The sequence below is a fragment of the Paralichthys olivaceus genome, chromosome 14, assembly GCF_024713975.1.
Source record: "Paralichthys olivaceus isolate ysfri-2021 chromosome 14, ASM2471397v2, whole genome shotgun sequence".
NCBI lineage: Eukaryota > Metazoa > Chordata > Actinopteri > Pleuronectiformes > Paralichthyidae > Paralichthys > Paralichthys olivaceus.
In genome coordinates this window covers 17,161,271-17,185,384 of record NC_091106.1, presented here as the reverse complement: position 1 = coordinate 17,185,384, position 24,114 = coordinate 17,161,271, and the positions used below count along the sequence as shown (strand labels likewise).

Sequence of the window (24,114 nt, the reverse complement as noted above, 5' to 3'; positions counted from 1 at the left end):
ATTGTTTCAGTCCTGCAACACAGCTTATCTGTCTATGTCCAGGAAATGGCACTCTGCACATTGAGACAGGGTAGAATGAGTTCTCGTCTTTTTTCTTTTGACTAAACAAAGGGATTCAGAACAATGTGAAATATATTATTTGCGACTTAAGAAAACTTAATTTTGCTTTTCACTGAGCATCCTGAGGATCCACCTTCTCTCCTAGGGGAAATTATCTGCTTTAGATATGTTCACCAGCAATTTAATCATTGACCCCCGCACATCATTTATTACATATTCATCCTTTTGCCCTCTGCATTTGTTGAGGAGCACTCGGTGTGATGTTGCATGTCTGCAGCTACACACTCTTTGCTTTGAGCAGTACTCAATTCAGTTTTGATGATTTCATTTATCTTATATATGAATAGTTTAGTTGTTTTTTTTAAGTTGAGCCACAATTGATTTTTTTACAGACATTTCAATGATTTAATCCTAAAGGTGCCATAAAATATTATTCATTCTTTAAATTAGATAGTTTAATCTCCTGCTTTGCTAATATTTAATAGAAAATAACCACATTTCCTTACTGCAACTCTATTCTTTGTGTCTTTTTTATTTCCCTGCAAATTAACCATAAAAGTGAATCATTACCGACACAAGTTTTGCTTTTAAAGTTTTTCACTCCTCTCTATTCTGTAGGGATAAAATAATAAAAAATTGAGAGCAGCCACGGAGCTGTGTTGCATCGTCAACATGTTTCGCTAAAGGACATTTTACATGTGACCCTGCTCAGCACCTTCCTGTCCGTCCGTCAATACTTACGTGCATGTTTTTGGAGATGGAGCAAGAATCAATGTCACACCACCACACTCCCTCATATATGTAAAGACATGCAAGCACACGGACCTCCCCCTCCTCCGTACGCACAACACAAATCTCAAGGGTTCACTGTATCACAGGATGCAGAACTATTTTTTTTTTTTGTGTCACAAGAAAGGATAAATAAATCAAACTATAAAGCCACATTCCATTGGGTCCAGCGGTGTGGTGTATTTCAGAGAAATCAATAAAGATTTCTATTCACATGAAAACAATTAAATAAATGAAACGTTGAGGAAAAAAAGGAAAGAAGCACTAACACAATTTAATAAAAAGGATTTGTATTGTTTGTATTGTCAAACTGCACTACTGCATAACATACACAATACAAGTCATTTACTGACTGTACACCATGCCATTGTCTTTTTTTGATGATAATAATAACAAAAATGATGACTATATATGTACACGACTCTGTTACAAGTAATACTCAGCACTTGTGTCCAGATAAACAGCACTGACAAAAAAACAACTATGGTCGTCTTCATCTAGGATCTAAAAACCTCGATCGAAAGAAACACAGTGAAACACATCATCAGAATAAAGTACTGTTCCCACTACGGCCAAGATTTGGTGATAACTGCAATAAATTAAAACGAGAGAACAATGGAAAAGTTCAAATGTCGCCGTTGAAATGTTGGGGAGTCAACGTGGATCTCAGATGCCACTGAGCATGCCTGTCGATTGTATGTCTCATAAAGGAGGAATTTCGTCACACTTCCATCCATCCATTCTTTCATCCTTTCATTCGTCCATTCATCCATCCATCCATTCCAACTTCAGTACATCCCAGTGGTCTGCAGGAACACTCTGCCCTCTGAAATTCACAAAAAAAATCCACATTAATAAAGCACCATTTAAATTCTTAACATTCAAACTTATGAAATCACATTTTAATTCAAAATTAAATGGGATCTTTCCTGATCCATACCACGTCCATTGAACAAGTTATGTGGTAATTTGTCCAGTAGTTTTTGCATAATCCTGCTCACTGACAAAAACAAACGCAGACAAAAACACAACCTCCTTGGTGGAGGTTCAACTAGGACAGTTTCATTTTGCAGTGACTGTAACAACAGGATGTAAAATGCAGTGTATAATTAATGAATTCATATAAATATTGAAGTAGACCATATAAAGCCATGTCCTTACTAAAAGATCATAATTTAGTAAAGTCTGAGTTGAAAATGTTTCGGCCCCTGATCCCTGTTTTTTGTTATAAAACTTCCTGGCACAAAGAGACCACATCCTGCCCTGCTGTCTGACAGACAATTCCCCTTTAAATGATTTATTACTGGGTGTTAATTATGCAAATGATGTCCAAACAAACTCGTCACGAGGACAATTAAGACAGCCGTTAATTAGTGGCCAGTTTTCTTCTTGCTTCACTGACATTCAATTAAAAACTGCCTTTGAACAAGCACGCCGGCTCGTGTGGCGGTCCTGGCACGGCGTGGAGCAGAGGTGGGCTCGAGCGGCGCACTCTCCTGATGAGGTCGGGGTCCAGAGATCACAGCCCTTTCTTTTTCTGTCTGTTTAAGATGTTACACGTGAGAAATTCTTATTAATCTATCCCTGCGAGGACAATAACGTTGGCAAATATAAATATATTAAAACGCCAGACTCCATTAAAATGGTAGCCCAGATGAACTGCCTCACGCTTCATTTAATTTTGTTCAATTTGTCAGGAGCCGTCTCTGTGTGAAATCTTTGAAAACCCTTCCAGTAGACTGGTCAGTTAAGCATCAAAAGCCGAGAGGAGGTGAAATAATGAAATCTGTTGTCAGGAGCAAAATAAATCCCGACCAGCAGGTATATCACCGTTTATTTCACAATTCTTACATTGGAACTGAATCATTTACCAAACATGACAAGTCATGACTGTTCAAGACTGTTCATTACCCACAAACTTGGTGCAGTGCCTTTAGAAATACTTATACACATACCTTTGTCATACTGATCACAGGATCAGCTTTAAAAAACTTTTATGTTTTTACTTAATATGAACATTTATATTTTATGTATTAGGCCAAAAAAGGGGAAAAAAAGTGTTTGTAATTCTACAGAAAAAGAATTCTGAAGAAAGAATCACACAGACTTGGAGGAAAGTTCATTAATGGTCGACTTTTACGTCTGCATGATATTTAAAGGAAACTCTGGTGAACAGATTCTCTCCTTGATGCTTATTTCTTAATTTTCTATTTGATTTATTCCGTTATTTTATAATTTCTTCTAATCAAATTAAGACATATGTCTCATAAGATTCTGACTTAGTTTCATTTACAACTTTATTATTTGATGTTCAATATGGCCCTGATACACTGTCATAATATTTTCTGTTCTCAGGTGGCACATAATAAAAACCTATCTCTATATAAGAGTTGTTTGTTCTAAGTTTCCGTGTTTCAGCAGTGGCAGCAGCTTTTACTCAAACTGAGGAGGCCGTCTGTTATTTGCACACCTGTACCTTGTACTGTTGCCTTGGTGTCCAGCCTGTTGTCGGCGTGGTTGCTCCCATCCACGTCCTGGGTCACGGGTTCTGTGTGAGGAGGCACCGCCGATGATTGATGGCCTGTAGTTTGGTCATTAATTAATAAGGACACTTAATTAGAGGCTAATGAACAGTCAAGGCTATGTTGAACTGACGGCTTGGTGACATTTAATATGAAAATGAGGAACTGGCAACAAAAACGGAGTCAAAACAGAAATGTAATACATGAGAACTTTAAAAAAAAAAAGTACCTGTGTGTGTGTTGGCAGTGTGCAGGAGGCTGTGCTCGGCCTGATCTCGGAGTTTGACCTCCTCCTCCAAAGCTTCCTGTAGTCTCCTCTTACTTCTCTTTTCCTTCTTCAGGCGCTTCTGGATCAGAACTAAACAGAGAAGAAGAAGAAGAGAAGAAGAAGATGAAGGACAGATCACAGGATGTTGTTTTCTATATAATATTTCAGTACATAACATCATTTCTGTCTGTTGCTGTGTTTTTGTCTCCTGACTTTCCTGCATCATTACATTAAGAGCTCTGAGGGACTTTCATGGTTTTGTTGCTGGGGTTTTAATGAGATTCAGTCAGTAAGTGTCAACTTATATATTTGACATGGCTGCGTTGACAGAGGCTGGTTGACAGGTTTTGTCAAAAACTGATTGAAAGCTTTTCCACACATGCAACAGGTTAACAGGATCATGTGACCAATTTTCATTGGAACCTTCTACCAACGTCTCCATCCCGTGTGACCTTATCAAGGAAACGACCTTTGACTGGCATTTGCTCTCACTGTGCTGTATTTGAAAGCAACACGCCAAACCTGATTTACTTTGGAGTATACTGCCAACCTCAGTCTAATTCACCTCTGCAGATGCTTTAAGGCGGTAATATACAGTAGGTGTCCACTCTTCCTGATCTGATTTTCAAGTTACTGGACGTCCCATCAGCTTAGAAGTGGATTAGACCAAACTGTTTTTGCTGTGCAGCAGAATTTCCAGTGTTAAGATGTAAAGATCTGCAAATTAGAATAATCTCCATGGGAAAATCTACAGATACTGTGCGGATTGCTACCTCTGTTTTTCTGTTCGATGCTAAGCTGCCGCTCTAAGGTTTCTCTTAGCTCCCGCTCTCGGACCAGCTCCAGCTTCAGCTCCGTCCTCTCCAGCTGGTCCTGCTTCTCCTGCGCCCGGGCGTTTTCTATGGCAACCCTCAGCAGACCCTGCTTGGAGACACACATGCAAACATCAACAGGTTACACACCGAACGAAAGCCAGGAGACTCAGAGAGTAATCACCTAATGTTGGGTAAATATTTATCTTTTAATGGCACTGAGTGCTTTTAAACTTTCAGGATTAAAATAGATTTAAATGAGCTGCAGTTATTTTAAGCAGAGAGGATGTAAACCAGCTCACTGTCAAAATACAAAGATCACAGTGAACTTATGTAATTAGCAGGAAAGCAATACTTTTCTCAATGAAATCAACACTGATCTTTTAACTCCATGTGAAAGACGGAACTGATATCACATCAGGAGCAAATGAGGTTAACAACATGTGTTTTTTTTTCCTGTGTAAACCGAACCGGCGAGCGCATTCATTGTGACTCTGCCATAACAAAGACATGTAAAATCTGAGAAGCAGGTCAGCACACGCCCATTCCAATTACTGCATTTCTTAAATGTCTGCCTTGTCTGCTATTTACCATTTCAGGAAATCCCAAAGAGTGGCTCACCTCCCTCCCTATTCATCTCGGAGTATAATAGCGATAATAGAGCCCCGGCAGAGCCTCACCTGGATGTTCGTGAGCAGGGTCTCTATGGAGGACAGGCCTTCGGGGAAGATGAAGGGAGCGTGGTGGAGACCTGCTGGGAGCTTCTGTCCTGCAGGGTAAGATACCCTCTCGCAGCCCTCCCTGCCTGATGGGGGTTTCTGGTAGACTTGTCTATCACAGCTCTCCCTTGTCGTCGGAGTGGCCATGGAGCTGTTATCTGGAGGGCATAGAGACAGTTTGATGTCTAGTCAGAAAGGCTAACACGATAATATGCAACAATATGTTAATCAAGGTTCAATGCAAATGTTTATAAATCACAGCTTACTAATGCATTTACTTAATTTCTTGTAAACATATCAAGCTCAAAATCAAATAGGTGTTTACACTAATTACTGTGTGTGCAAGTGCATGTACATTTACACAGAAGTCCTGGTTTGGGGTTTTGAAAATGTGGTTACCCTTTATTAGATGGCACTCTGCCTATTGATAATTCATCACAGCTTGACATCTCACATAAAACAGCTAAGAAGCTGCATTATGGATGACCATCTGTTTGTAAACCTGAGAACTGCCTGTTCCCGTTTGCTGACAGCGAGGGACTTGACGATTAGCCGTCTTTTCTACATTTTCCCCCCCTACATCAGTCTGTTGCTCGCTCTATACGTGTACTGTCATCCGAGCCACTGAGGACGGAGACGTCCTGGGAGTCCGGGGCTTATTGGAGCAGAGACGAGTGTGAACGTGCGATGTGATATCTGGCACTTTTCTCTGTCTGTGACAAATGACAGTGTTTTCTCCACTTAGCTGACCACAGCATCTTCTGCTCCAAATCCACCCACCTCCCCTTCTCCGCCTCGGCCACACGTCTTGGCAACTGTCACATTCAAGGTGTTTCACAGATGAGAAGCAATACCCGCAACCCCCCCTCCCGCCTCTCCTCCTTTCTCCCTCTTTCTTGCTAAAAGCATTGCTCTGTAGAGAAAGGTAATTAGCAGGTGCTGGCGAGCTCAGCGGAGGGCATCCAACTACACTCCTGTGGCTCACATACAGACACACACACACATTCATAGCCGCTGAAGTGCGCAGTCAGCAGCGTGGGCTCCCCAGGCTCCTTGGATGTGACTGATCCTTTATTGAGTTACTGTTTTACGCCTACTTTACCTCACACTCACACACACACGTTTGGCATAAATACACACACATACACACAACTGCCAGCTCGTTTGATCATTTACCCATCTCCGTAACCAAGGTCACTGTCTGTTTTTCTCTTTTCTCCCAACTTCATCTCTCTTTTCCCCCTCTCTTATCCCTCTCCCACCCGTCCCCAGGGCTAATGAACTTCACCACGTGAAGACTGCCAGTCAGCGGAAGAGAATGGGAGGGAGGGAAAGAGAGAGAGACAGAGATAGAATAAAATTCTGCTGATGTTTGGTTAATGGGAGTGAGGTGTCAGGGATGGCCTCTGATCTCTGCTGCATGGATACGTTGTTCAAAGACCACCGAAACAGCACACACAGCCAAAACCGACTTGCATACACACACACTCAGAGATTATCATACAATGGATTGACAGAATGACAGCGCTGGAGTGCTCTTTGAAACTCTGTTCAATCCATGATAAACCTGTCCTGTGATGTTCTAGGTCAAATACAAAAGCCTGCAATCCTGCAAATGTACATGTGTTTCATTTGCATGCAGGAAAATCAATTGAAAATCAATTGCATAAATGTGATGTGTGATGCATGGCATTCACGTTGTTGGTGCCATCACTGTTTTATCAATACGTTCACAGATACCTGACAGCATCTGAAACCTTACCTGGGAGGCCTTTGTGATTTTTAGATTCGATTACTGAATAATGTGATTCAGTATTAGAATACATTTACACAGGCGCGTGCACACACATACAAACTCTCGGTTCCTCTCCTGCTCCCTCTCGCTGGAGATTTCTGCTGACTGTTTGTCCTTGAGCAGTCCTCATTAAGCTAATGCAAACCTCCCTGACAGAGAGAACCAAACAACTGACGTTGCAGTGCCGTGGCAACGCGGGCCCTAACGACAGGGAGGCAGTCGTTATGCAGATGAGGTCCAGCTGAGAGCAAGGGAGGCCGCCTGGCTCGTTAGGCCACGGCCCGGCAAATGGCTCGCTAATGTAACACCGCTTCCTGGTCTAATGGAGCCCTGTTTTGCAGAATTATTTGTCTTTGCTCTCTGCGGGATGCCAGCGGGGCCACCAACGGCGAAGAGGAGAGGAGGAGGAGAGAAGGGGCGCGACGGTGAATCTTTATCGACCTGTTAGTGAGACATTTCGCTCTTGTTGAAACTGTTAGAAACCCTCCTGCTTGTAAATAAAGTGCTAAATAAACTGTCACACGGTTGCCACAAGTGTTAAAATCCACAGTGGGAATGATGACACAGATCGATGGACTGGATGGGAGCTCAATGCTTGTTGTATTATATTGACAAACTGCTCAAAGGGAATTGATTTACCAGAGAAATAATCATTACTTATCAATAAATGATTAATGACGGCAGACTCCAGAAATTCCCCTTAAAGACACAAGAACTTGACCTCTGAAGTCAAATCGATGCTGTCATTCAATAAATCTCTAATTTAATGCATATTTAAAAAGAGACTGAACACATGCAAATACAAGAATCTTGATTTAAATGTTATTTTTTTAAATAGTAAATATGAATCAGAGCTGGGTGAAGTTACACAAATACAACAATGCATCTCACCTCTGTCAGTGTGGCTCCTCTTGCTCTCCTTGCTGTATTCCACTGGAGTCACATCTGTCTCTCTGGATCCCTGCACCACACCAGGAGAGTGTCCTAACACACTATGAGTTGATGACAGGCCGTCATGGAGCGAGTCTGGAGAGGAGATATTAAAAGTCAAAAAGGCCATAAAGTCCTCACAGGTGTCATTGCAGTTAAATACTCCCCCATTTTTGTGAGGACACTACCTCGTAGAGCGTAGATGACACGTAAGTACGTACGTGTGGTTTCCGCGATACGTTCTGTGTGAGACGGGGAACTCGACACGCTGCTGCTGTGATTGGACGACATCTGGGCTTCCTCCAGTGAGGGAGAAGGCGAGGGGCTGTCACGCACTCGTTCCTGCAAAACAAAAAAAAATTATTACAGAGTGAAAATGTAACTTCTGTTCCAGGAGAAATAAACTTCAAATCCTAATAATTCTTTAGAAATGTTTTTTATATATATATCACTAAGCGTTTCATATTTATGTCATCAGCCGCCTTCAAAAAACAAAATTCCCATAAGGCCCAGATGTTTGCGAGTTGAATCCATGAGCAAGTCGAGGGGTCGTATCTATAAGTAGATAGATAATAATCATCAAACTTAAGTTCATAAGTAACACAGCCCTAAAAAGATGGCAGATGTTTTCAGACTGAATATTTCCATTTCATTCGTTTAAACATTGATCATGTTTTCTCAACATAGACATTAAATTGAAGTAAAATGTGAAGAATGAACTCTGGATGAATCTTTGGTGAATTCAAGGTGAAAATACAGTCATCATAATAAATGTGTAATTTCAATGATCTCAATTATTTGAAGAAGATGTAATAATTTGTCATTTAATAGCATTGTGTTAATTCCACTTTAAAGTTTAATACTGAGATAGTAGTTACGCTTCTGTGAAAAGCAAAGCTAGAAGAATATTTTCTTAGACTTTAAAGACTAATGGTAAAATGCAAAATGCAATAGCTGCATTTTGGCTGAATAAAGTCACCTCCACATATCTTCCACACAATCATGTTCTTTGGGAAACATTAGGGTCTGGAAAGGTAATATGGTATTGTTTGGTTCTTACATTAGAATGTGGTGTTCCATTTCAAAAACACTCTTTAACTATCTCTGGAACCAGCCCAGTGTTTGAAAAACAATGGTCTGCATCGTTAAAATTACTTCCTGCCACTGATGAGGACACGATGTGATAAAATACATTGTGAGGAGTGACGTCTGCAACAGGAAATATAATTCCTCCAAACTTCCATTACTAAGTCTGAAGAGTGAAACCAGTAATACTGTTTTTGAGCAAAGTGACCAACTCGGCTATAAAGGTCACAGTTTCTGTCTGCAGGGAGGATATTTTAAAAAGTTTAAAAATAGATGTGGGACTGGCTTTAGGCCAAGGAACAAATGATGATATTCTGGTAGTGGTCCAGAACTTAGATAACCAACAGTGGACAATTTGTGGTTTTCAGGCCAACTATGGTTGTGAGAGAAACAGAAATTTGTTTCTGAAATAAACTATTAGATTCATTCATCTTGAAATTAAAGGGACTTTTGACATTACTTGAGATATTAAAAGCAGATGGAGTTTATGTCATTTAGTCGTGCATCTTGTTTTTCCAAATATCAATATTTAGAAATAACAGTTCTGTGTAATTAAAACTCTGATTTGCTTTACATGGACTCAGACAATTACAAACTGGTGGTGAGATCCACCCGGGGCTGATGGTCAGCGGGGTTCACCTTAATGACGGAGGTGGGAGCCCTGGCAGGGGGGTTGGCATGAAGATGTGCCACGTTGGCCATGCTGGCCAGCGTGCTCAATCGGTTCATCTGGCCCATCGCCATGGAAACGGAGGCAGGCGCCAGGCTGGCAGGGATCAGAGGATGTGACATCATCATGAAGGGCAACTGATCCAGAACTGAGGGAAAGAATAAAATAAAATAGAGTAAAACTACAGATAAAGCACAGTAAAGTACAGTAGAGACTATTGTTTGTCATAGGATACAGGAGTTGTGTTTAAACACCTTCAAGCTGCAGTTTCCATGCACTTAACATGAAAATCGTCTCTGTCTTTTTTCTTTTCTTTTTGTTTCCTTGCTTCAGTTGTATTTATCCATCACGCCTCCCTCTGCTCAGTCCTGTGGTGTGTACTGAACTAAAAGCCCACAGTGCCTCAGCTTCTCTGATGACACGACTGAAACTGGACGCTGGTATCATTCATCTGTGATGTCAGTATTACCTGGATGACTGCTCTGCCTCTACAGCCTGACTACATGATGTGTATGTGTGTGTGTGTGTGTGTGTGTGTGTGTGTGTGTGTGTGTGTGTGTGTGTGTGTGCATGTTGAGGATGCAGAGAAGGAGAGAGTGGAAAACGACGTGTGCAGGAGGAGAGATGATGAAAAGGCAGTAAAGTGGAAGAAGACATGATTGAAAAAAAAAAACCTTGTCCTGCTCTTTAACATAACACAAAGTTGCTGTTGTGAAGGCTTTTCATGAATTATGCAAAAACACAAATTCAACCTAAGCCAACTAAACCATTTCCTTCAACTCTGTCGATAATCTGACTTGTTTTCAGTGATTCAAACCAAACTCTTTATTATATCGGGCCAATCTGTTGTTGGCTCTCCTGTCTTTAAGACAAATATCCACTATCTTTAAAGCAAATCCTTCCTCTCAAGTACACCCTAGTGGGTTGTTGCAGTCCCTCTATTCATGAAGCAAACAATCCTGTTGGGGGGGGCAGAAAATGACATAAATATTTATCATTTAATAAAAGGAAAAACAAAAACAAAAGAAACACAGGGAGGAAGTGGAACAAAAGAAGCTGATGGCAGTCCTGGTGCTGGGCCAGCAATGCACGCTGGGTAATTATAAACACAAAGGAAAAAATCTTGGACTCTATTCCGCACAATTGTCACAAATAATAGAAGGAGTGCATGGAAACAAAAAAAAGAGGCCGATCCAAAGAGGAGAGATGAAATGGAACAAATAAAGGAGAGAAAGGAAAGAAAAGAGAGAAAGAAGGGGAAAGAAAAGGCAAAGTCAGAAATAAAGAGTGAGGCGTTGACTTTACGAGTCGGGCTCGCCGGACATATGTGCTGGGCTTTGTGCATTTGGCAGATTAGTCTCTCACTTGCCCAGAGCAGAAACCAATCCAAACAAAAGATCTGTCTGAATGGAGCTAAATAACCAGATGCTCCGACAATCAACCAGCAGCCAAATATTAAACCTTGGTTAGAAACCAACACTCCACTTTTGTCACCCCCCATCCCCCACCCTCATAATTTCATTTTCATTCACCCTCCCTCTCCTTCTTGATTCTGTTTTTTCTCTCTCTCCCCTCCGCTCCCCGTGCCCTCCCATCACTCTCTCTTATGTTTCATTAAAAAACATCAAAAGTCAAAGTGCCTCTCTTATGTTTATCCAAACAAACCATTACTGTAAACAAACAGTTACTGTAAATTTCCCAGAAGATCTTGTTAAATGCAGAAATGGCTGCTCCCCTGCTCTTCCCTCGGCCCATAAGGTGTCACACTCAGCATTTGTGAGCGTGTGTGTAATCAGAGCTCAGCCTTTGTAGTGGTTAAAAGATCTGGTAGGGGTCTATCTTTCCCATAAGGCCGTGGGTGGCGGTATGGAAAAAACACACGGTGCTTGTGTGTGTGTGTGTGTGTGTGTTCGTGTGTGTGTGTGTGTGTTTCCACTTGACTCTATCATTAACAGTGATTAAGCTTTACAGGTTTATAATGGTTGGTGGTAACCATGCCACCAAACTGTGCACAGATGCTGGCAATCGTAACCAAGTGTATACAATGGTAAACAATGCTTTAAGACTGGGAGTGTTTACGGACGTGGGCACGGACAAAAATGCACCACACACTCACACACACACACACACACACACACACACACACACACACACACACACACACACACACACACACACACACACACACACACACACACACACACACGTGATGATTCTACTTTCGTCTCCTTGTAATTTCTGAAAAACACAAGGACGGTTTCTTCTTTTTCATTTCTGCCCCAAAGCCTCTCAGTACGCTCCACATGTTAAGTGTATCCCAGGTTGATAGTGTATTCCACACAGACCTCCATAAGCCCTGTCATCTGTCTAAACACACTGATGTCGCTTTAACCTGTCGATAACAGAGGGGGAGGTGCGTCCGATTTGTTTGTGTGTGTGTGTGTGGCTGGTATTTGGAGCGTGGTGTGCGTGAGCGTGCGTGTGTCCGTTCTGCCATCGATTGTCCAGCGTTTGTCGTTTGCATTCAGGATAGTGAATTAGAGAGAAGACTATTGATTTGGTTTCAGCCTCTCATCTTATTCATCTCTCTATCATCCCTGTGAGCTCGCTCTCGTCCGCTGCCGCTCCACTTCACTGCAAAGCCTGGGATCGGTGCAGTAAAGGGAACAGTTTTTCAAAACATGGGACTAAAAATTACACTTGAACATTAACCGAGTCCCTGGAAGGATTCACTCCCAAATATATGTGTTTTCTAAAGGTGAAAATCAACTGTTAAGTGCAAACAGGAACACGTGGCTTACTCAACTCTTTTTCCTGTAAATACTTATCTCATATTACTTGATATGAGCAGACCAATGTCATGTTGTGCATGAGTAACAGAGCTGGTTTAGGTTTAAACCCGATGTGATGACTAATATGTGCTAATGATTTACTGGCAACATTTTGAGGCTGCAGGGCGGATGACCAACCAGTATCTATTTCCTGAATCTCAGTGAAGTCACAAAGCGTGCAAACAAATTCAAGCTGAGGGAAATATTTGCTTTTACAGGAATTTATCAAAACCATGAAAAAAAAAAACCACACCGAAATTTGTGATAAAAAATATATATACAAAAAGGTCTGCTCCATGTGTTTTGATAGTTTGGATTATGTTACCCAGATGTTTATTTCTAATTTAACTGATTCACGGCTGCTGCCGTTTGTTTTTCATTCCTTGTTTCTCAGAGGAAATGTACGTGCAGCAGAGGTGATGTCACATCCTGGTTTTAATCAGTCTGGTCCAGCAGCCGCACACAAACACAGCTGCTGTAGTTGTATTGACTTGGCATCACAGATGTGTACAGACAACAACCCCAGCAACATGTTATACGACCGTAATTATGTGACATCGTGTGTTTGTGTGTGTGTGTTTGTGTAGACGGACAAACAGACGAGGCTCACCGAGGTTGTGGTCACCGTTCTCCCCATTTGGCCCGCCATGTTGGTGGTTACTGTGGTAACTGGCCATAGCCTCCAGCTTGATCTTCTTGGCCAGAGCAGACAGATCTGAGAGAAAGACAGATATAGAGAGGGGAGAAAAAGAAAAAAGCAGGAAAGGAAGAAAGAGAAAGAATCAATAAGAGCCAGATCAATGGCCCCGGTGGAGGATTAGAGCAATGGGTAGGCAGGAGGTTGTCATGGGAAGACAGAGGCCGGCCATTCATTCTGACTGCACCGCTGCACCGGCCGTTTAGTCTGCCAGGGAATCAGCAGTGATAGGAACAAGCCAAGACATTCATCTCTCCCACACAGGGACATCACATCCCACAGCACACAGGACGACACTCAGCGGCAGCGACTCCACCTTTGAGCCAGCAAGTCCTTCTTTATCGGTACAAATTAGAAGCATTAGGGGAAAGAAAAGTGGAGATACTTTTTAATAGGGGTTGTGCACTTTTGGATTATATGAAATGGAGAGTGACAAAATGTAGCAGCAGGGCAGAGTCACATTTTAATTTGCGCCCTGAACCTCAGAAGGAGGTTTGACCCATGGAGCAACTGAACAGAAAATTAAATATCTCTCACACTAATACAGAAAAACACGGTGAATATTATTAAAGTTGGACAAACCCTGCTACTGTGCAAACACCACTGAAGAAACACAAACAAACCATAAGTCTTAATTTCCTGAACATGGATACATCGAAACATTTGAAACAAACTGAACAGCCGAGTGTTTTTTTTTTCTTCTTTGCACAATGAGAGGGAATTGCCTGTCTGTCCATGTATGACCACGACAACCACAACAAATTGTTCCTTTTTTTTTCTCTCATCTCCTCTTCCTCTCCTTCCTGCCCTCTTCCCTGTTCTCCTCCCATCGCCTCTCCTTACTTTACCTTTTCAAATGTCAGCATCACAGCGGGACATAAGCCACCGTGTTGCGAGTGCGTGCGCGCGAGTGTGTGAGGGCGAGAAAGAGAGACTAAGGAGGATCACATCAAAGATTTTTCCTGCCTTTTACGCTCAAATGTCCTCCCTCTCTCTGTCTCTTTCCCTCCTCTCATGTGGCCAGTTCTAATCAGTGGTGCTGACATTGCCGCCGTGCCCTCTCCTTTGGTGGAAAAAGACTCTTTTCCCACTGAGAAAGATGCTCTTGAACGCTCACACACACGCACAAAACACACGCGGACACGCACACACACCCTCAAACACCTTTGAACAGTGAGAGGAAGTGGAGGCTAATAGAAAATGGCTTCTTTTGAGGTGGGGAATGAAAAGATCAGGTTGCAGTGAAGAGCACAAAGCCAAGGGCAACTTTGAGAGTGGTGAGGTGCCAACAATTACTTTTCTCCCTTTCTCTGTGCTACACTCACAAACACAGGCACACACACACACACAACACAATAGGGACTCAACTGTTTGTGACAAGAACAAACACGACTGTAGTTATATTGGCATATAATAAACAGAATTTAAGTATAAAACACAAAGATCCACATATATTTGGACACAACAAATTTTCCTTCCTGGATATTTTTGTAGATTATTGATAATCCTAAATGCTAAATGAGACATTAATGGGTTAAAGTGTCATTTAAACAAAGATAACTGGTAATTTCAAGTTAGTCTTGCTCAACTTAACAGAGGACTTTGTGTACTTAGAAGTCAAGAAAAAAATACCAAGCTTGCAAGTTATGCGTGGTTTTTCGTGTGTCAGCACTATCTATGCTAATTTTATTAATCAACACACAGGTTGCCTGATGATGTGATGTAAAAATGTGTCATTATGTTGGTCTGCGGTAAAAGTAACGCCCCCCCCCCCATCTGTATAATATCCTGTCCAAGATAAATTATTGACAGTTACTGATAGAAAACTATAAAATGAATAGAACAAATGATAAAGATGAGGAAAAACAGAATTAAAACATAAAAGAATACAAGTTCCCAGAAATATGATTATAGTCAACAGTGTTAGTTGTGTGATGCTGTTTCTAATGTACACGTATGCACTATATGTACTGTATGATGAGGCCTGGGTGGTCACCTGCAGGAGGCATGATCCCAGCGTGCATCAGACCACTGTGGGACAGCATGTGGTGGGTTCCGCCCTCTGTCACACTTTGGAGCCTCTTGGGCGGTCGTCCCGGCCTCGAGCTGCAGGCAGAAAACACACGGGCGAACGTTAGTCATTAGGCCATTTAATACTTTACTCACTCGCTCAGTCGGCTCTTCATGCTGAGCCTGAGATGGGTGGCCCGGTTAGAGAAACTGTCCGTCAGTCTGTAAACCTCTGATCCTGCTGAAATGTCAACAAGCAAAACACTGAAACCTGACCGGTTCCAGGAAGGCTGCTGTACAGCAAATCTGCACCTCCCTGTGGATGCGAGCAAGCAAAAAAGGAGTTTCCCTATGGCATCAATAAAGCACCTCATTACTGTTCAGCTTACTCATTCATTTGTTTGCTTATTAAATGTGTTTGCTGGCCTCCTACTCCCTCCATTCCTCCCTCGTCTGGTCATTCATTCCCTCTTTCCCCGTCATGTCACAGATCTTCTGAATAAAGGCTGTGACTACAAGCAGATTCACATGGTTTGATTGAGCCCGGCATGCTCAATCAATCCTGGAGGAGGTACGTGAAAAACTGTCAGACATCACTTTGGCTCTGACTAAATGGTGTGAATGTCCTGACAGGGGAAATGACACGGGCCGCATCAGGCTTAATGACAAGCAGCGCAGCTCATCCCCTTTCATGCCAGCCTTACATTGGATAACATGAGTCTGTGAGCAAGTGTGTGTGTCTGTGAAGGGAGTGTCTGTGTGATATTAAAAGACAGAGGGGAAAGAGGACACGAAGGTGTGACAGAGAGCAGAAGACACAGAAAGAACAATAAACACGAAAAGGGGGACGGAGGGAACCATGAGGAGGTGTAAAGCGACAGGAAGAGATGAGAGGAGACACACAGAGGGAGAGTCCGAGAGGGTGAGAAAAGGTGGGAAAGGATAAAAAAGAAAAAAAAAAGAGGGAGCGATAGACTAGCGGCGGCAGCAGCTTCCTAGCGTGGGGTGTCTTTGAGCAGATTTTAATTAGAATCTAATCCAGCCGTCATTAAGGCCCCATAAACGAAGCTGTCAGTCAGGAGATTAATGGCGCCTCATTTGCATATTGCATATAATTCATCAATTACCCAGCAGAAAGGACCAATCCCCTGTTGACACACCCACTGGCTGAGAGGGGGGGAAGATGGAGAGAGACAAAAAGACAGAGAGAAAGATTGTGTAGTCACTAACTGTGGGAGAAAAACAGGTAGCTCGTGTGTGTATGTGGAGGAGAGAGAGCGTGTGAGAGAGAGCGCACACCTGTATGTGTGTGTGTGTAATATGTGTGCGTATGAAGTGTTCAAAGGTTAATTTGATGAGCCGATGAGCTCCACAGTTCCTGCCCTCGGTTTTAATGAGTTGTTATTATTGTCTCTTATTATGGGCCCAGACCGACTGGGATGTGACAGCTGACATCAGATATCACACACACACACTCTCTCTCTCTCACACACAGAGACACACACACACACACACACACACACACACACACACACACACACACACACACACACACACACACACACACACACACTCTCACACATGCACACTTTCTCTCACACACTCACACAAGCACATAGGCAGTGACAGAGACCCACTCAGGTAGACGTATTCAAACACACACAACATGACATAAAGACATGCAGGAATGTGCAAGTGGGATGAGGCTGTAAAAATGTGTGTGTGGCACTGTGTGTTTGTGTGTGTGTGGGAGTGTGTGTTGTTCTATCGGAGGGGTGGATTCACATCACACACAATATTTTTTTGCAGTGCATATAGAGCAGCATACTGCGCTTGACAAAAGCAGGAAATGTATTTTTAGTTCTCAAGTTTGAAGGTAAAGCAACACGGCTCCAGTGCAACTGATGTTGGAACACCTAAAATAAAAACACACACACACAATCAGACACACACACACACAGAGGCAAACACCAGTGGGGGGAAATAAAATACACAGAGACCAAAGTCTGTGGTTGGTTTTTACTGCAGCCGCTTCCCTTTCCCTTACTACTGTTTATTTGCACACACTAATTAATGGCCTGTGTATGTGTGCGTTGATGGGTGTGTGTTTTGTGTGTGAGCCTTTGTATATGTTGCATTTTAGGGGGCGTAAAAAACTGGAACCTAATTTTGTGTTTAGTCTGCAAGTGCGTTGATACATCAAAGTGACCCGTAGAGGGAGGTCTATGTGTCTGTGTGTCTGCGTGTGCTCACTCGTGTGTTTTGCGTGTGTGTGTGTGAGGTTGGAGAGCACCGGTTCCCTGAGGTAGGATTAATGAAAAAGCCTTTCATGGAAAAGTCATCAAGCTGAGGGGATGGAATGAGAGAGAGGAGGGGGAAGAGAGAAAACAGTGCATTGTGTGTGTGTATAAATTGTGTGTGTGTGTAGAGGAGGGGGTGTATGGCTTATGACCTCTTTGTCTCAAACTTTAATTAAAATCTCACCCAGACGTCCTCCCTCATGCCAACGCTCTGACCACACACACACTGTTTTTAAAAAAAAGGTTCTCTGCCCTCCAAACTTAGCGTGTGCGTGTGCGCGTGCATGCGTGTTACCTGAAACATGAAACGGCAAACATGGCAGCTGGAGCTTAGCACAGGTGGAACAGAAACAAAACATAACAAAGATGACAGATCTCTCTCTTCCACGCTAACACACACGCACACACTGAGGGGGAAAGAGAAAAGTAATGAAAGAGGAGGAAGTGTTACAGTCAAAACAGTGGAACAGCTACTGGCTTGGAGGAACTGAGGTGCTGATAGGTAGCAGCTGTGTGTGTGTTTATGTGATTCTGTGTAGGAGAGGAAGAGAGGGGGAGAGAGAAAAAAGAAAAAGAGAACTAGCTCAAACAAGATTTTGTTTGGAATATATTAGCGGCGGTTTACAGCTCCCATCCTTTCAATCTGTGTTTATCACACGGGGTTTGTATTCACCGTCACGGTCCGGTTTGATAAATCATATCGTCGCTTCTGTACGCTGGAAATCTTATGCCGCTGGTTAGAGGAGGCAGGGAAAGATTGATGTTGTGATCTTCCTCTCAAATCGACGGCTGAAAAAGCTTTATGTGCCGTTGTTATTAGGAAAAGGCCTGTGTGATGATGTCATGAAAGAAGCAGACAGGACGACACAGTCACTGGCGCGTGCGCACACACACACACACACACACGCACGCACTTACACACACAGCACGTTTGATCATAGCAAGAATCTGATCTCCTAAACTGATACCGCCTCACATTCCTCTCCCACATTCCAGGGTCAAGACGATGTCAAGACTGTGTGTGTGTGTGTGTGTGTGTGTGTGTGTGTGTGTGCATGTGTACTCCATTAAGACCTGTCATAGTTGAAGACATGGAGGCCCTCTCTATCTCATCATGCTCCTCTCTATAAAACATCAAAAGAGTGCGGAGGTTAAAGTTGAGCTAACCACCCAACCCTAACACACACACACATACACTCACATACACACTCACATACACACTCACATACACACTCACATACACACTCACATACACACACAGCCCTCCTCCCCTTCATCGTACCGCTGCTCTCTCTGACAGTGAGTTATGGCATGGCAGTGGGGCTCAGCTTTGAGGAGTCCACCTTCCCATGCACACACACAACAGTGGCTCTCCGCTGCCAACTTGCGAGGCCGAGGTTTGCCACAGAGAAACACAAAGAGCAGGCTTTTGTTGCACTCCGCAGGCCACTTCATTTCATTTATCAATCATAGTTTGATTTAACAAAGTTATTTTTTTTCCTCAGACCTGCAGAGAGAGATGTGTTAACTCTGATCCGGGTAAATGTTACAATTTTGTTTCTACATCCACTTTAATGAAATTCAAGTGATGGAATTTTGTTTGTGTTCACAGTTTTAGGAATTGACATTTTCAGCAACATCTCATTTATCCTTCCAGGAAGAGAATCTCTGCAACTTTTTCATTGGGACCATCATCAGTCTGAAGTAGAAATAGGGCCTGAGTGAAAACTGTATCTTGTCTGCTCTCCACAGTAACATGCACATGGTTTCTATAAATGCGTGTTGTTTAACTTTTAAAACATTATTTAAACACCACAAACAAAATTCATTCACCTCCTGTTTATTGGGCTGGAGGCAGGAAAAGAGCAAACAAAACCAAAACTAACTTCATGGCAGATATCAAATAGCACGTACCATTTCTTTGAGAACTTAGAAAGACAGCACTGCTTTTGAGACGCACATCTTCTGCTACTTTTCTTTGTGTATGAAAGATGTTTACACACATAAATGGAGAAACCATGTGTTGTTATTAACAAAGAATTTGTTAATAAGTAACGAGAACTCTCGTCTCACCACATTTCACTGCTTTTATGTAACATGAGGGGGGTGGCATTTCTGTATGCCACACAAAGTATGCATAATATATATGTACAATATATGCAAGCACACACACGCACAGTTTGACCTGAGCGAGCTGTTTGATGTGTGTTCCTAACTGAGAATGAAACTGTTCCTTTGTGCGGGAGAAAGAAAAGGACGGAGGATCAGGTTGCCTCCTACACACCATGTTCTCTCTGTGGAACTAATGTCATTTAGCAGCAAAGCCAGCAAACACACAGGCGTGACCATGAGAGTTTGTGTGTCTGCGTGTGTGTCGGGAGATGACAGAGAGAGCAGACAGTGTGTTTTTGTGCCACCTATGCATGAATTATAACTAGGCTTTGACTGAGGGTGAAGTCGGCCCTTCTTCATGGTTTGATGAGTCAGTGGTCAGGGTGGGTGTTTGTGCATGTGTGTGCGTGGCCCAGGTATTAGTCATGTGGTGGGGACCTAAATCTCACATTCACATAATGGGGACATTACATTTTAGGGAAAAGGGTAAAGGTATAGTCGGGTAAGGATGAGTTTAGGGTAAGGGTTAGGGTAATGCATGTAGTTGTTATGGTTCAGGTTAGCGTAATTCTCCAGGAAATTAATGTAAGTCAATGCAACGTCCTCTGAAGTCACACAGTGTGTGTGTATGTGCTTGTGTTTCTGCACAGCAGGAGCAAAAGAGTGAGACAAAGAGGAGAAGGAAAGACAATGATAACAGAGGACATTTTCATAACCTCTGCCTCACAAGGTTTAATTTTAATCTTAAAAGAGAACCGATGAATGAACAAACAGCCAAAGAGAATAAACAGCATGAATCCCTGTAAAGCGATTCTGTTAGTCGTGTTAAACAATCCGACAGGGCTGTTATTCTTCCTCCGGCCTGTCTGCCTGTACTGGACTGGAAAATAATAACTGATGGCTGTCTTAATCAGTAACAAAAACCTCACTGAGCCCCGACACTGTCACATACACGTAACATCATATTCTTGGAGACGTTCACAGAACCTTTAGGTCTAGTCAGCCATCCTTCCCGCTTTTAACGATAACCATCTTAAGACCCAGTTTTTTTTTTACCCATGTTGCATGTTGCTCCCTCCACACAAGGGATTACTTAAATTACTCATAATGCAGGGGGGTGATACTAATGGCCACCACAGCACATTTGAAGCCTTCAGACAAAGAATCACAGAAGTCGTTTGAAGACTTCAGAAGAGTGATGTTTTTAGATCTCATTAACTAAAGGCTGTTTGAGTGTTGTGTGGATAATTAGAGATGGTGGAGGCAGTGGGTTTTCAAGTTGTATAACAACGTTCCCATTAACACCTGACATGGAAGAAATCCCAGAGCAGCCGGAAGATGTGTCTGGATTTCGTCTTGGTTGGAGGGCCTCAAATGCTTCACGCAGGTGTTAATCCACTCACATGGAGCTGGAAGCTGATTCTTGCAAGAGTTTGTTTCAGTGTGCGAGTGTTTGTGGTTTTTAGCTCAACAAGTCGAAGCTTGTCTCCAAAACTAACACCTGGTACTAAAATCAAAAAGTAGCTCACAGATAAAAATAGAGCCACATTAAAAAGGACCTGAATGATTTGACCTACACCCAAGAAACATTAAAAGAACAGGTTAAAAATAGTTTGGACACGCTTAAATCAGTTTCTATCTGCTCACATCTTGATGCATCCTCAATCTGCATATAATGGCAGGTGTAAATTGGATCATTCATGCTCCAAGGAGCGGGGATTAACTATCAAACAATATAAATTCCCCAAACTGAGGCTAATCCACACTCCTCTGGATTCAAACCCATGCTGTTAGGAGCATGTGGTCCCCACAACAGCAGACTGAGGCACCAGGAAACCACAAATCCCATCCAATTTAGCCCCTTTATCCAAACATCTCTGTGGCGTATTGGATTGATGACCCATGTAGTTGGTCACCATCGGAGTTCTGCAAAACAGCCAATTTACATAATCGCATCATAAACACCGAGAATTCATTTAATCATCTCCTCTGTTCTGATGCTCAGGGCTAAAGAGTGTTGATATGATAAGACAGCGAGTTATTAAGGAAGGAGAGAGAGACGGAGGAAGAGAGAGGCCGGCGGAGAGAAGGAGAGAGGGAGAGCAAAGGGATCAGTGAGTGAGTGAGTGAGTGAGCTTGTCCTGATTTAAGCTGCCGCTTGGGGCCAAATGAAAATTAATTAATTTCTGTGAAGAATCAATTTCTCAGAATGACAGTGTCAGATTCAATGTGTGCATGTGTGAGTGTGAGTGAGAGAGCGAGAGACTGTGTGCATGTGTGTTCATGTCAGAGAGAGCGAGAGATCTCAGCCCGTGATAACATGACAAACTTTAAAAGAGTGTGTGTGTTTTAATTAGGATTACTAAAATTCATTATCAACAACACCATCATCATCATCATCATCATCACCACCACAGCGTTCATCATCCGTTAAAGCAGTGATTAGTAACAGGCCCGGCAGCAAGTTGTGTGGTAAATAAAAAAGGGGGTTGACTGGACCTCCAGTCAGTCACAGTGGAATGGTTTACAAGCTCCAATAGAAGGAAGAACAAATCAATATTTCAGACAGAAACAACAGGAATATTCTTTTTACCCTCATTAACTTTACTTGTGACTTCTGGAGGATGTTATTACCTTTAATTTAGAGAACGATATCACAGTGTTCAGAAATATTATGTGTCAATTTTGTACACAAATTCATGAAACCTGGGACTTCACCTGACCTGCAGATTGATTTCACAGAAAGTGAGGTGCAAAAGTTAAAGTCCTTTAAAATCCAATCTTAGAATCACCTGCTGCACCTGCTACCACCACTCAGACACATACATATATTTATATTAATATTTACATTATTCTAACAGTAAGTTGTGTGACCCTGCAGCCCTGAGACCCCCGATCATCCCCCTCTCACCTGGCGTTGGTACAGTCGCTGTAGAGCGTCTCGAAGTCCTGCCTGGAGATGAGCTTGCACCGGTTCACCCCGGGCTGGATGGCCCCCAGCCCCCGCAGCACCCGGACCTGCTCCACGTTGCACACCACCGGGGAAATGTCCAGGCGTTTGAGCTTGGTGTAGACGGTGTGGAGCCCGCCGACCAGGTGCTTGAGGAACACATCGAACGCCTGGGGCAGACAGATGAGCTCCGTGTCCTTCACCGTGAACGAGGCCAGCTTGGCACCTTTCACCTCCACCAGTTTGCACTCGTTGTTCTGCGGCGTGCTCTCCACGGGCGACGGGGTGGCGTACACGGGCTTTGCGCCGCCGGACACCGGGGCTCCTCCGGTCTTGAGCGCGGCGCCGTTCGCCAGCAAGAGGTCCGCGCGGAACTGGTGCAGCAGCGCCGGGTGCGCCACCGGAGGAGCCGGGGAGGACGCGGCGGAGGTGGCGGCGGGCGGCGGGGAGTTGGTGGCCGGGGAGACGGAACTCGGCGCCGGGTGGTGACCGAGCGAAGCCGCGGGGAGCAGAGCCAGAGCAGCCGCAGTTGCCATAGTGGTCATGTCCGATAATTACAAATATATATATTTAAAACAACTAAAAAAGTAAACTTCAGAGTGAACTGTTTAAAGTAACTTCCCCCGGAGAAAGGCAGCTGCCTGACGGGGAGCGAGCATTGATTGAGCCGGAGAAGAGGAGGAGGAGAGGGGGATGAGAGGAGGAGGAAGAAGAAGAAGAAGAGAGGAGCAGTGTGGGAAAAACAGATCACATAGTTGAATGAGAGGAGGATTGTCTCCGAGCTGGAGATGCTACTGTCACATTAACATGGAGAGGAGGAGCCTGGTGGTGTTCTTAGAGAGAGAGAGAGACATATCCACAGACAGGGAGAGAGAGGGAGGGGGGGGGAGAGAGAGAGAGAGATTAGCCCACATAAACTTTGGATAAGCCTGTTTATGATAAACGCCTTTAACGAAATCACACTTCCTCATTAACACTTGTGATGAGACTTAGAGCACATGTGGACTTAATCATGTTTGTTGCATTTATTTAAAACCTTCATGGTGTCACTGTAATCTTCACTTAACATCGTTTGGGACTAATAGTTGTGTAGTTGTGGCCTGTAATCCTAATATGAAGAGATATGACGTGGCGACTGCAGTTGTTTTTAATCATTATCAATCATTGTCAATCTCTAAATACTAGTTAATATGGATATAATATGACATCAGAGGCTTTGCCGAGAGGGAGCTTTAAATAAAGTTTAGAATAAAATACAAATGTAAAAGTTTTTTTCTACATGTAGACGGTATGTTTGCCTCTTAAATATCAGTTTGTAAAGAACTCTTGTGACATGTTTTAAACTCTTTTTATAGTACAATGTCTTTTAATGTCAATTTCTTGTCACATGTGCTTTTTATTTCCCATAATTTATTTTAGCCACTAATTTCAACATGTTTCTACATATGTTCTTTGATTTTAATCTGTTTTCTGTGTTCTACTGTGTGTGTGTGTGTGTGTGTGTGTGTGTGTGTGTGTGTGTGTGTGTGTGTGTGTGTGTGTGTGTGTGTGTGTGTGTGTGTG

The 24,114-nt window shown here is 43.0% G+C and overlaps 1 protein-coding gene across 4 annotated transcripts; it reads right to left on the bottom strand.

The window, feature by feature from the left end:
* Positions 1 to 1,122: 1,122 nt before the first annotated feature.
* On the bottom strand, positions 1,123 to 23,312 carry dachc (dachshund c). 4 transcript variants are annotated; one of them, XM_069538314.1, is made up of 11 exons: positions 22,513 to 23,312; positions 15,176 to 15,285; positions 13,093 to 13,197; positions 9,621 to 9,799; positions 8,117 to 8,237; positions 7,857 to 7,991; positions 5,132 to 5,328; positions 4,413 to 4,563; positions 3,601 to 3,729; positions 3,326 to 3,430; positions 1,123 to 1,675 (listed from the first exon to the last, which is right to left on the bottom strand). In XM_069538314.1, exons 1-11 carry the CDS (start codon positions 23,094 to 23,096, stop codon positions 1,638 to 1,640), a joined length of 1,854 nt encoding a protein of 617 aa, XP_069394415.1. In that variant the 5' UTR covers positions 23,097 to 23,312; the 3' UTR covers positions 1,123 to 1,637. The 4 variants fall into 4 exon arrangements, with proteins under 4 accessions (XP_069394415.1, XP_069394413.1, XP_069394414.1 ...); XM_069538312.1 differs by having other exon boundaries at positions 8,084 to 8,237; positions 22,513 to 23,274; XM_069538313.1 differs by having other exon boundaries at positions 4,413 to 4,560; positions 8,084 to 8,237; positions 22,513 to 23,274.
* Between the last annotated feature and the right edge of the window lie 802 nt (positions 23,313 to 24,114).